General features: G+C 33.7%; 1 protein-coding gene across 4 annotated transcripts in view; it reads right to left on the reverse strand.

Moving 5' to 3' along the window:
• Window positions 1–14,364, reverse strand: part of CPNE8 (copine 8) — a 228,374-nt gene that overhangs the window by 189,795 nt on the left and 24,215 nt on the right. For 3 of the 4 annotated variants that reach the window (XM_069489292.1, XM_069489289.1, XM_069489290.1), the window contains exons 2-3: window positions 8,713–8,753; window positions 7,384–7,430 (exon numbers count right to left, since the gene is read on the reverse strand). In XM_069489292.1, the coding sequence (XP_069345393.1) occupies window positions 7,384–7,430; window positions 8,713–8,753 (88 nt within the window). Of the gene's footprint in view, window positions 1–7,383; window positions 7,431–8,712; window positions 8,754–9,843; window positions 9,884–14,364 lie in introns of those variants that run through there. The other variant, XM_069489291.1, reaches the window with a different exon arrangement.

Below are 14,364 nucleotides of genomic sequence, written 5' to 3' on the forward strand. Positions count from 1 at the left end.
AAATGAAGTTTCATTGGAGCAAAGCCCTAATCATCCATTTATGTATTGCCTATGGCTGCCTTCATGCTACAATGGCTAGAAAGACCACTGGGTCCTCCCAGCCTAAAATCTTTATCCTGGTCCTTATTTATATTTGGCCATTTACAGAAAAAGTTTGCTAACCCTTGACCTAAAAAATCCTAAAAAAACAAACAAACAAAAAAAAAAAGCACACCTAGCCGGCAGTAGTTATTGAAAGTGTGGTGCAACACGACAGAGTCCTCAACAAGGTCCTCACTTACACAGTTATCTCATTTATGGAAAAGGTGATATGATTGTGCAGTGGAGAGAGGAGATCTCCACAATAAATGTTCCCAGGTCAATTAGATACCACATGGCATCGAAGTAAATTTTATCTCCAGCAATGCACAAAAGTTAACCTCAGAGGAATTATAGATGTAAATATGGAAGGTAAAACAATAAAACTTTTAGAAGATAACATTGGGAAATGTCATAGTGGCCTTAAGGTAAGAAAGATTCCTTAAACAGAACAAAAGCATGGATCATAAAGGATCTGTTATGATCACAAAGAATCAGATGGCTACGTTGGATGAAATTAAATTTAAGAATGCTTGTTCATCAAAATATACCATTCAGAGAATAAAATGCCACACTAAATAAGGAGAGAAGATACTTGCAAGATATGTAAGCAACAAAGAATTCCTATCTTGAAGATATAAATAACTCCTAAAAATTAATAAGAAAATAGGCAAAGCATTAAATATGTACTTCCTAAAAGAGGATAAACAAATAGTCATTAAGTCCATCAATGCTCAGCCACATTAATCATCAGGAAGTTAAAATCCAAACAAGATATCTTTACACAATAACCAGAATAAAAAAATTTTAAAAAACTGGCAACACAAAGCATTAGCAAGGATGTACTGTAATGACAGTGGCAGATGGAAAATTCTAGAAAAGATTTGGCAGCATCTACTGCAGATGAAAATATGCATACCCTGTGGCTCGGAAATTTCATTCCTACATATACAGACAATAGGAATATGTAAATATGAGATCCAAAAGATATGTACAAGAATGTTCTAGACAGATAATCATAATATTCAACAACTTGGAACAAGCCAAAAGTCTACCTAGAGTAGAATGTAAAAATAAATTGGGGTATATTCATAAAATAGCAAACCACACAGCAACAAATTGAACAAACTATTGCCATAGGCATGGATAGATTTCACTGAAAGAAATTTGGCACAAATAAATATCATACTATATGATTCTATTTATATAAGGCTTAAAAATAAGCAAGACAGTTCTATAGTGTTAGAAGTCAGGATGGTATTTTAATTTAGGAGAAGGGAAGTAGCACAATCAGAATCCCTGAATTGCTAGCAATGTTTTATTTCTTGATCTGGGTGGTGGTTACATGGGTGGTGTTTACTTCTAATTCATTGTGCCACATGATTTGTGCCTTTGGGTATGTTTTATTTTGATAAAAAGGTATATTAAAAACAGAACAGGAAAAAATAATTCAAGAGACCAAAATATTCTGAATTTGCTTTTCAGCTAACAACCAACAAAGTTCTGTCAAAAGTGTGATTCGTGCTCAAGTGGTCACAGGATATTCATAGAGCTAATAGACTTCCACTGAGGCTTATAATCTATGGGCAACTTATTACATTAAGCCACAGCTTCTAACCATCTACAGCCAGCAATATCTGTAAAACCATTTTATGTCCTTTTCTAAACAGAAAAATTTCAATGTCAATCTGTAGACATCTCTCCAAAACTGGTAGGACTGACGTTGGGAATCCAGATAAATCTACATGGTATTTGCCTTAGTGACACACAATATATTTTTGCTAAAGTAGTAATGTCTCAACACTGACCACACATTCCATAGAATATATTGGTCTTACTAAGTGCTTTCTGCTACGTCACACAACTTTTTTTAGGAGAACATCAAATGTCTTCTGTTACAATCCTCTCAATCAATCACAGAACAGAAGTCATGATACATACTGTGAAAATCCTTCATATGTCTACTAGAGGAATAAAATCTCTGCAGATTGAATGCTTAGCAATACAATGCAATTTAAATCTGTTTAGAAGACAGAAAAGAAAACAAAACAAAACAAAAATTGTCAGTGGCTCTGCAACATAAATCCAATAATGAAGACAGATAGCAGTAGTCATGAAGAACCCTATATCAACAGTGATTGTCTAAAGATTCTGGAAGGAATAACTCAAATCAATAACTTTAGATGTTTCCCCATAATATTTCTCTAGAACAAACAAAAACGAGAGAATGAAATGAGTGTCCCTAAGCCCTAAGAGGCATATAATATGTTTTCAATGGATGTTATAATTTAAGTTCCAAAATATGTATTCATAGTTAAAATTATAATGAAAAGCAGCAGACAAGGCTTAAGCTCTCATACATAGCATGTCACACGAATGTTCTCACATAAAAAATGTAACTTATGTACCAAATGATCTATAGAGATTCTTCCAACACACAAATTCTGAAATCACGATAGTTTAAATATGTGTCTGTGTTTGACAGCATCCTCAAATTTACCCTTTTAACAAATATTAATTGAACACCTTCTAAGAACAAAGAAAGCCCCATTCTAAATGCTATGCAGGAGATTTGACCTTTAGAAGCACAAAGCTAAGAGGTGAAGCTAAGGCGTATTATGAGAGTAAGGTCACCAAGAAAAGTCCTGGATGTTTTCTGAACAGTATAAAGTGTATATGCATGTGTATGTGCGTATTATACATAAACAGGTAGTATTCAGTATGGAAATGAATAAATATCAAAATAGCACAATGTCAATGGAATGGAGCAGAGACAATTTCAAACTGTAGCAATCAGCATTTGAATACAGATTTGTTTGCCTCTAAACTACAATCACTGTGGTTCATAAACAACTTCTTCCATCACACACTAACTTAGGGAATCTGGAACCACCTTTACAATTCTAAATGTTTAAAAGTAATTCATAGAATGAATTACCTATGGATAACTACAATCTAACTCAAAGAAATTAACTGCAACATTTTCAGAACTCTCGAAGTATGATTCCTTAGAAATGTTACTTTGATAATTCTGCTTGCCACCAAGAGGTTTGCATATTTTCATAATTCATGGCACTTAAGTATCATTTCCAGCTCTGAAGTTATTATGCACTGAAAAATCATTTTAGCTTTAAAGATCCATTGCTTCAAGAGCTTTTCATAATTCAAAATCATTAGATTTATTGGAGATATAGTAATAATTCTAACAGTGTCAGATATAATTTTAAAATTGCAGGTTTCAACTACAGAATAATTTTAAATAATTTTTCTATTGCTTTATTTGGAGCATTTGTTTCGATATATTTTTAAGCTCTTTTGAACTTATTCCCCATTGCTATCTAACAGTAATTCATCTCAGAACATAAAATCATATAGCTAGTTACTACATACTTTTTCAAATTATAACTGAATTCAAATACAAATACAATCACTATATTGTTGGGATAGTCCTGATACCTACAACAGTAAATTGATTATACAAATGTACCAAAATTGGAGAGAAAACTCTCCAATTATATTGCATGATCCCTGAGGTAGAAACACTGTCTATTTTTAAATTTTATCCACCACTGCAGTTACAGAGTAGGCACCCAATAAATATTAGCCAAATTGATAAAATAATGGATATATTTAAAATTGGTAATAAAGTATCTGTATTTTTCTTATCTGATTTCAAATAATCCTGACAGTAATTATCAGAGTGGTTTTGCTATTTTTCATCCTTGTAAAATAATGTTCAATACTTAAAAGGTATTTGGAAGAATTGATAAAATGATTGGAATACTCTTTTTTAACTCCATAGCATCATAAAAATCGCAAACTTGCAAGAAAATTAGAGCTTATCAAGTCCAACTTCTTTCCTGAGGAATCAGTGCAGCCCATTAGAATACTTTCAGTATCAGGAAATACACTATCATTTCAGGATACAGTTCCAGGAAACCTACTACTGTGGGATACTCTATGTGTTACAAAGGTCTTCTTCCTCACAATGGACTAACTGCTGCTTCCTTGTCTCTTCAACCTTTGGGTTAAATGTTTTGTTTCCTACTGAACAATATCCCCATTTCTAAATGAAAATATTTTAAGAGTCTGAAGTCAAGTACTGTGAACTATTCAGAATCTTGGCATTTTTCAGATAAATAGTCTCTTCTTAGTAGCGCATAGCTTCTATACCTTTCTTCAAGATGGTAGCCCTCCTCAAATACAGACTTGGCTTTTTAATGTTTTACAATGCAGAATTAAAAAGTAATGTTCCAAAGATACTCTCACCAGAGCAAAATAAAATAGTATTAAGTTGAATCACATGAAATTGCCAACACTCAACCATTTTTGACCTACAAAAAGTAACAATTTCATATGGTTCCACATAATAGCATTATCTTCCTTGATGTAAGCACTGCACATCCATCAGCACATCCTCAGATTGCATTAGCTTTTTAGCAGCTGTGTAACACTACGGCTTCAGATTAGGTTTGAGGCCAAGGAAATCCCATAGGTCGTTTTCCCATCAACTGCTGGGCTTATGCAAAATCTTACATACAGAATTTTATAATGCAGGAATTTACTTACCTGCTACTTGCTAGTTTTGTTATCTTTATACAGTTGTTTAATCTCTTAGAATCCCAACGTATCCTTAATTATATAGTGCTTCCTATGTGCCCAGACACTGTTATCATTGGTTCACATTTAACCCTCATAACAACCAATATGAACTAGAACCGTTATCATCACTCCTCATATTACAGATGAGGAAACAGAGCCACTGAAAGATCAAGTGCATGCACGCCCTTAACCACCACATTACACTGGCTCTCATAATAAAGAAACTATCTTTTTCAAATGGTATTGTGGAGATTAGTAAAATATATACCTCATTTCATTTTTTGACCCCTTTCCTTCATCCAGCAAGCTCAATTAGTTGCTAAATGCTCCAAAATTTTTTTCTCTTGCATCTGGCACTTCCCTTCTATTCTTGCAAACCATTCCTTCGATTTTCAACACTTTCAACTCTTGAAATTCTGTCCATTGAAATTTGCCTTTTAACTGCTATTTCCCCATCTTGATCTGTCTGCTCCTACCCACTCTGTGTAACTCTGGGCTCTATTATCATCACCTTCTCCATTTTTACTTTGTTTTCATATCCTTCTTGAGTATTATTCCTTCTTACCAATACTTTCTACCTCTTCAAAAATAAAAAATAAACAAAATATTGTTCTTTCTCTATTTTGTTTACTATTATGTCATTTTCCCTAACTAGTAGGATTCCTCTTTCTACTTGTCTCTCTTTCAGAGTCAGCTTAAGAAAATAATAATATAGCCCCAAAGATCGATTTATAAAATTTCTTTCCATTTATAAAAGAAGAATGTGAAGTTGGAATCAGATAAGAATTCTGCAGAGCAAGGTGATGTAATAATAAGGGCTCTGGAGCCAAATGGCCTGGGTAGAAATCCCCATTCCTTCATTTACAACTGGGTAACTTTAGTCAAGTCACTTCATCTTTCTGTGCTTCATTTTCCTCATGTGTAATATAAGGATTATACAATAGCATCTCTTTGGGTTGCTGTGAAAACTAAATTCATCAACATATATAAAGGGCTTGGAACAGTCATTAACCATTATTACTATAAAAACACTGAAAATTAAACAAGAAATTTATATTTCATTGCTTAAGCAATATAAAAGCATGAGAAATTTTTTAAGCTAGGGAGATTTTGAGCTGAGCCTACCCTTAAACTAACTAACCAATGCTACTTGGTCAGCACCCAATAAGAATGAACTCCCAGCACCCTGGTTCAGTTCAATACTTTCTAGTGTCCTTCTTCAAACTCCCCTCATCCAATGAAGTTTCCAATTGCCTCATCATTGAGGATTTGCATTGGCCCAGATGCCTGAGACTGTAATTGAGGTAATTTACCTTAGTTACTTTACCGGTCCCTGAAGTAATGTCATTTTTTCTAGACACCTGGTCAATGCTCAGCCCCATCTAGCCTGGCACCTACAGTCAGTCAGCAGCTCCACTGGACCGTCCCAAGCCTTTGAGAAGGGGACTCAAGAATGAGTGACAAGAAACAACGTGTCTTTTGGTAAGATAATCAAAGGAATGAACAAGAGAGACAGATGCACAAGAGAGAAAGGGGCACAGACTCAGCCAGGAGAATGTGGCAAGAGGAGAGGCAAAAGATAACATGGGTCTGAATAAAGGAGGTGGCTTATCAGAGAGTTGTTGTATTTTTTTGTAAGAATCCATAGCTTTGGATAACTAATTAAATTATGAAGATGTGGCAGAGAAGGTCAGGATGACTACAAAAATTGCAGTTTTATATTTTGGCTGGTGATGTTATTGGCCATATTTGGAGCAAAGAAGAAGCAGGCATAGGTTAAAGACGATGAGTTTACATTGGGATCTGCAGAACTGAAACAAATATTGAATGCAATGGAAACGTGCAGAAGCAATTTGATATGAGAAATTGCTTTGTACTCTACTGATTACCGACTCCTTATCAGTAGGGACAATTTTTGAAATTTTTCTCCCAGTTTTGAGAATAAATTAAATGATTTATTCTTACCCTCTACTTACAATTGAGACACATTGGTCAAATGACCAGCACAATGTAACCTGTGGCAACAATCAGCAAAAATCTCACTAGGGAAATCTAGCCAGAGACTGTAACCTCATCAAAACAATGCACTAACTCCCTGAGATAACCACACTACAGGCAGATGGAAAAGCCTTTTATTTTAATATGACCCCCCACCTTCCAGTGATCATTTCATTCATTTGAATGTGGAGATACTCTAGAAAATAAATTAGTTAAAATAACAATTCATCCTCCTAGCTTTTGCTTCATGAAACAATGTGTATTTGCATTAGGAAACTGTTTCTATTTTATTTTCAAATAAGTTACAAAAAGCCGGTGATATTTGATATCAAGCACCATAATTAAAATTTTAAAGTTGCATTTTATAAAATCAGCAGTTGACCTCTAAAAGTGAGACTAAATCCACAAACTTATATTATATAAAGAATCATGTCAAATAGATTGCAACACATTAAATTTGTGTTTGGCTAAGGCAAGTAAAAGTTTCAGGCCTAGAATAGTCCCCAAGAAGGTCATAAGTCAGCTAAACATTCGCTATTATTAAAAACAAAACTCAAAGATAACTTTCATAAGATAAAAAAGAAACTGAATCTTTGGATTGAGAAAAAAAACTTAAAATAACTAAAAGTAGGAAAGTATCACTTTGATCAAATTATAACTTACATTATATCTTCCAGCCCAATGATTAAAAAAAATTAATCTTACCTCTCTCCATTCTTTATTTCCAACTCCTTGTACATATAAGACACAAACTAAAAAAGATGAAAAAATATACACACACATAAATGTCTTTTATGAACATCAGATGTGAATGTATGCAATTTATTTTTCAGCTGTCCAAAAGCTATGTCAAAATTAAATGCCTAATTCTTAGCCTTACCACTGCAAGAAAATTGCTAGTAAATTATCAAATGATTGAAAATTATTTAAGTAAACAGAAAATGAGCTATATCTGATCTTTAGAACTTAATATGCATAGAGTTTATCACATAAAAATACAGTAGGTATATGTTAATGTCTTCATCTACATTATGCTACAGATGTAGATAAATTTTAAAACCATAGTTTAACAATTTGAAATATTTTAGTATGTTACTAGATAAGAGTCAAGCTCTTCCTAAGATGTTTACAGTGCTCAAAGCCATCACAGGAAGGACAACCTATGTAAATGTAAACTCTACAATTAATATTTATAACTCCCACTCAATATTTGTAAACAGGTAAGAAATCCTGTCAACCAAGGAAAGAAGTCCCAAAGAGGGAGATTAAGGCCTTTGGGTAAAGATTAAGGGCTAAGAAGGGTCCCACCCGCCCCCATCAAATGACTCCCAGGAATTTTTAATCCCCACAAATTGTAATGCCTTTTCCCCAGCGACTACCTGAAGAAATTCTGACAACTGACAAAAACCTTTCCCCCCATAATTAAACCACATTTGTTCATGTTGTTGTAGAGATGGAGACCTGCTAGATACCAAGTTCTAAATATTATAAGACTTAGAAACACTAATTGATTTATATCATTAATTCTAGTGTTTTATAATTCAAACTACCCTTTTCACTTTACAGGTTATCTCCAATTTTCAATATCTCTAATTAGGAACTAAAAAATTCAGCTCATAGCAAAAGAGGTTATATGTTTTACTTGGCTGAGTATGCTTTTATAGACCATTTTTATTTAAAAAAAATAAAAGCATTAATTTGTGACTAAATCACTTAAAATTATGGCCCCTTGTGGTTATCTTTCAAATATAATTTCTATCATATGGCCATATCATGAGGTTTGAATTTCAAAGTGAACTGTCCTACATTGGAGTCATCTTCATTTTTATCTCATTCTCAAAGTGCTAAGCAAGTCCCCCTTTGGCCCTAGAATGGCCCCGCTAGACGACCATGCAGGGATTGAGCCATTCCCCTCTTGCTTTCTAGGCTTCAAAACAAATGTTTTAACAAGAACTATGATTTTCATACAACTTTTGCAAAATCAAATAAGTACAAAAAGTAGACCATTTCAAAAAGCAAGTAATACATACTTACTTGGATCAGATTTAGAAAATGTGTCTCTGTCAAGAAGATTTCTGTCAAATGAAACAGAAAATGTTACAAGACTATAGTGCCAAAATATTTATATTCATATAAATATATTACAATGTATATAAACATACACAAATGTGCATATGTATAAACATACATATATACACATACACATATATATGAGACTAAAAAAAATTTGCTAAAGGTCTGCTTGTATTTACTCAGACTGAACATCACCGGACTACAGGAAGAAGGGGGCGTCTTTATTTCCTCAAACTTGCAATGAAGTTGACCAATAACATGACTCTCACGTTTGAAGATTAAGATCTCTTTGAGAAAATTTAACGGTTTTAGGTTTCTTTTTAACCTTTCATCCAGCATATAAAGATGTTCAGAAATGCTTCTTAAACTGAATTATGAGTTGTTACTAATGCAAAAGTGTTTAGAATTCAGCACACTTGATCATATTAGTCCATACAATTAGAATGCAATAGTGAAGCAGCATCCATTAACATTTGTGTTACATCAACCCTGATGATTTTCATGTCACTATGACAGTTTGGGAATTTAAGATGAACAACATATCTTGCATGAAGATTCTTTTCAGTAGATGAAAAGATTAAAATGGTAGAAAAGGCCATTACTAGCACCTATTTTTTTTTTTTTTTTTTTTTACAGATATTTCTACATCTACAACAGTGTAACAATGGAAAATCAGAACGTAGGAAAGTCTGGATTCCTCTGGTATTGGGTATTAAGTTACCCTCAGTGGTAGTAATGCAATCCTATACTTCATAATAATAACCTTGAGTAATCATAAAATGTTAAACTAAGTTCAGTATGCTCTGATTCATAAGGCAGGCAATTATTAGAAAAATTCCCCATCTAAAACTGACTCTTTTAATGTGATGATTTGAAGCTATAACCTTTTCTGAAAAACTTGGTTACCTAGAATTATGACTTCAGGGTTCCAAAAGTTCAAATTTGTGCTTCCTATTCATCCTCCATTAATTAGTAATAATTTGTAATAGCTGAATTACATTTCTATGTTTAATACTTATAATAAAAGTCTCATGTTCAAGCTGTCTTATTTCTCCACCAGGACTACTATTCATGTGCATTTATCTCTACTACCCTTGGTACTTGAAAAGTCCTTTTTTCATATCAATCTGACATCCTCTCTTATTTCAGGTTCTCAAAAGTTATTGTTTCCATTGAACCACGCTGTACACTGAAAAAATAAAAACATATTCAACAGAACAATGCAGCACAGACAATAAAATGAAATCATGTCTTGAAATATTCATAGAAAGAAAACATCAGACACATTTATATTTGTAATTAAGTCAGATTCAAAGACCACTAGTCAGTAATGAAATTAAAATAATCCTTTCTGTCCCCTGAGCAGACACCATGACTCCAGCAATGGCTGGCAAACAGTAAATTAAAACATTTCCATTTGAGAAATTATTGCAATATTACATTTACAAAGGTAGTTACCATGTAAGAGGAAATTTTCCAACCCTTCCTGTGGCTCCAGATTTTGCTCATTAAGTGTCCTAAGAAAATGTTAATTAAGCTGTTTCTTTCAGAGTTCACAAAAAATCAAGGAGAGATGAGAGTGCAAAATATTGCAGTGTGAATAGAACCCAAAAGCTACACTATATACATATTTAAAAGAAAATAATGTAATTTTAATGCCTTAGTTATGTAAAAAAATAAACTATAATTTTGAACCACAAATATAAAATAAAGGATTTCCATCAACAATAGACAAAGATTAATATTCTTAATCGCAGACTTCACTTGTCACGTTGACATTGTTTCTCCCAGCCAGTATGATCCACAAAACATAAGGTAAGGACAAAAATAAGACAAGCAAACACACACAAAAAACTCTTTCTATGATGAGAAATAGAACTCTATAAACTCTTCATAATGTCCCTGAAATTACAATTTAACTTTGCAATTCTGTGTGACAATAATCTTATCTATACTTTGGTCATATTGTATCTCTGATTACATTTAATTCCAGAAGATGACTTTACTCAAACATATATGATTGGAAAGTTAGAATAATCTGATGGTGCCAACCCTTCTGAATCTGATTACCCTGTTCTTTAAAAAATACCACACTGTGTGGAGAGGTCCAGAAGAAACCACTTATTTTCTTATGACTGTTAGAAATGGTAGAAGGCTTCCAATTTTACCTATTGGTTGAGCCACAAGAATATAAAATAAAATAAATTTCTGTTCATAGACTAGTATAAAGAGAGATGCTGCTTACAGAATGGGGAAAGAGAACCAGAAAGTGAGACCAAACCTACTATACTTATAGAAAAATATCTTTGTTTTATACAAGATGCACTTTGAAAAATACACACACACACAGACACACCCCTACATCACCAGCTTGTATATGAGAAGGCCACTTGTCCCTCCATGGGGTTGTCATTTGCTTGAACTAGGATGTCTATATAACTTTATGCCTACACTTTTATGACATGATGTTGAACATCAAGACTAGGTTAAAAATTCTGAATGCGTATTTCTGTTCCGAAGATTTAGGTGTAGGGAAAACATGGAAGAGAACAAATTTTTGAAAAGAAATTCTGGAAAAATACAGTGTATGAGTTAGGAAAATTACCTGAAGAAATACCTCATCAAAATTACAACCTATATATTGCCTGAGTTGTTGTAGTAACCACTCATCCTCAAATTTCAATTAAAATTCCTGGACTATGGACTTAAAAGGGGATGACGGGGCCGGGCGCGGTGGCTCACGCCTGTAATCCTAGCACTCTGGGAGGCTGAGGCGGGTGGATCATTTGAGCTCAGGAGTTCGAGATCAGCCTGAGCAAGAGCGAGACCCCGTCGCTACTAAAAATAGAAAGAAATTATATGGACATCTAAAAATATATATAGAAAACTTAGCCAAGCATGGTGGCGAATGCCTGTAGTCCCAGCTACTCGGGGGGCTGAGGCAGGAGGATCACTTGAGCCCAGGAGTTTGAGGTTGCTGTGAGCTAGGCTGACGCCATGTCACTCACTTTAGCTCGGGCAACAGAGTGAGACTTTGTCTCAAAAAAAAAAAAAAAATTAAAAAAAATATATATACACACTAGAAAAAACAATCTATAGGTGTGTATATATGTTTAAAATAATCTAAACAATCATATCTTGAAATAAGTGTCTATTTTTTTAAAAGCTCCAGTACTATTTTCTGTTTTTATATATATATGATAAAGATTTAATGGTAGAAAATAGAAACTTTCAATACTTCACATATAAAATGAGCATAATAACGTGACCTATTTAAGGTAAAAAGTGACTTGTGAGTTAACCCAAAAATTGCAGATCTGTTGCTCACTCTTTCCTAATCAGTAAATGAAACCACCTAACTACTATTCTTGTTAAAAAACAAAACAAAACAAAAACAAAAACAAAAAAACAAACAAAAACCTTTAAAAGGGAAACAAATATCATTATCCTACCACAGATATAATTTGGAAAAGAAAACCCACTTAGTATACACATGAATTTTAAAGTTAATAGTTTCAGAGTAAAGGCAATTTTACTTTTTATGACCTTTTAAAGTTCTAACTTACTAAAACATCCAAGATACTTGTTTTAGGGAATAAGTCCTCAAATCAAAGGCATGAAATGAGTTCCCCAAAGCACTGTTACTTGTGGCCAACAGAGCTCAAACAACACATAAAAGGATTCTACTCCTGTTCCTGAATGTAATTGTTCTATTTAATTTTCGCTAGGAATACAAATAGAGCTTATTAATAGAGCAAAACAAAAAACCAATCTATTTAATTTTCTATAGGGACAAAAATATAGCTCATCAGTGGAGCCAAACAATGCTTTATCATTTTGCAAACACTGTCCAGCTTAAATTTTCCACACGTGGACAGAGACCAACCTCTCAGTATCGCAGTCTCCCCTGCAAATTGTCCTGTGTCAATAAGCAGAATGATTGTGGTTTTAATTAAAATTTTGGAAATAATTAGGGGCCTTTCATTTGCCTATTATTCAGTGTAGTCTCTGGACCACTAACAGCCTGCAAAGTCTTTACCAAATATTGCTCAGGCAGCTACAGAGACTAGTACAAGCTTGCACATAAACAGGGGCTCAACAAACACATGAAGGAGGAGTTTTTAGATCCAATGAAAAGCATCACCATTTTTCACTTTTATCTAGGTGAAGTGTTTTATTATGGAAAGCAGAGTAGAAGAGGAAGGTGGCATTTGGGGCCTTTGCCCTAATAAGTAATCCATTAACTGACAAAACCTGAGAGTGATGGTGTCACTGGAATTGTAAACAAGACCCATGTCACTGGGCCATGCCCAGGGCCCTAATTGGAGACATTATATCATCATATGGAATGGAATTAGGAAGCCCTTGGTGTATATATATACATTTTTAAAATGCACATGCACACAAAATTGTTTTCAGAGTTTTTTTTTATAAAGATAAGGAAATAAAAACTTTTACTTTGAGCAACTAAAAGGAAATGTATTCAATCTTTGGAAGTTATTTGAATGTAATATTAAATTATTTCTAATTCATTTATTCATTCCTTTATTTTATTCATTAAACAAACATTATATCTGAAAATTTAGCATAAGCAAAAAATATTTTTCCCCAAACTACAATTTCTATGGCAAGGAGAGATTGTATACAGTCAAAAAGTGAAGATTTAGAAATGAAAAGATGAAGTATTTTCAAACTGAAACTTGCTGAAAAGCCAAAGTCAGCTAGAATCTAAGATACCAAGTCATTCTGAAGGATGGGGTCATTGGAAAGTACATTACAAGATTATCTGGCTTTCAAGAAAGTAAGAATAGACTCTCAGATTGGAAGCTGTACAGACAGACTAAAACTTCAGCTCAACAGCTTCCTCTGATAGCCTGAGTATACAGTGAGAACTTTATCACAAATGACAGATATTACCCAACAAACACTGGGAATGAAAGAAACTTTAGGTTATTTTTCAGTTTTTGCTGAAATTGGTTGTTTAAAGTATTTATTTATTAGTACTGCTGAGCTGCAAAGGCAGGGATAAAAATAGTTTCAACCTCTGTGCGGGTGAATTTGGTTTAGATACTTACAGCAATTTGAAGGGAAGAGAATTAACAGAGTAATTTTTTATATTTCTTCTAAGGCATTTAAATTGTGATTGATATTCTTGGAAATTACTTAAAAAGAAATCCATGCTTTGTCAGAATCTGACATGTCAGAGCCCTGGTTGGCCTGAGATAAACAGCAGAACCTACTGATTTGAAGTAACGTACAGTTAACTCAGGGTGACGCAGGCTTTCAGGAAAAGGTAGAGAATGCAATCCCCGGTTTCAGCTGGAGAAGAAAAACATAGCATTTATGTTTAAGAACATGGGCAGCAAGAAAACAGACTGAGAGCAAGCTATGGGCCTTCTTAAAAACCTAAAACTCAGGTACAAAACTAAATTCATTATCTTTTCCCCAATCTTATGCCTCCTTTATTTTCTATCCTAGTGAATGGCAACTGTAGAAGACAAAATAATGGCCATGCAAACATATCGGGTCCTAATCCCTGGAACCCATAAATGCGACCTTATTTGGAAGAAGAGGTCTTTCCTGATGTAATTAAACTATGAATTCTGAGATGAG

Source organism: Eulemur rufifrons, chromosome 16 (assembly GCF_041146395.1).
Source record: "Eulemur rufifrons isolate Redbay chromosome 16, OSU_ERuf_1, whole genome shotgun sequence".
Classification (NCBI taxonomy): Eukaryota; Metazoa; Chordata; class Mammalia; order Primates; family Lemuridae; genus Eulemur; species Eulemur rufifrons.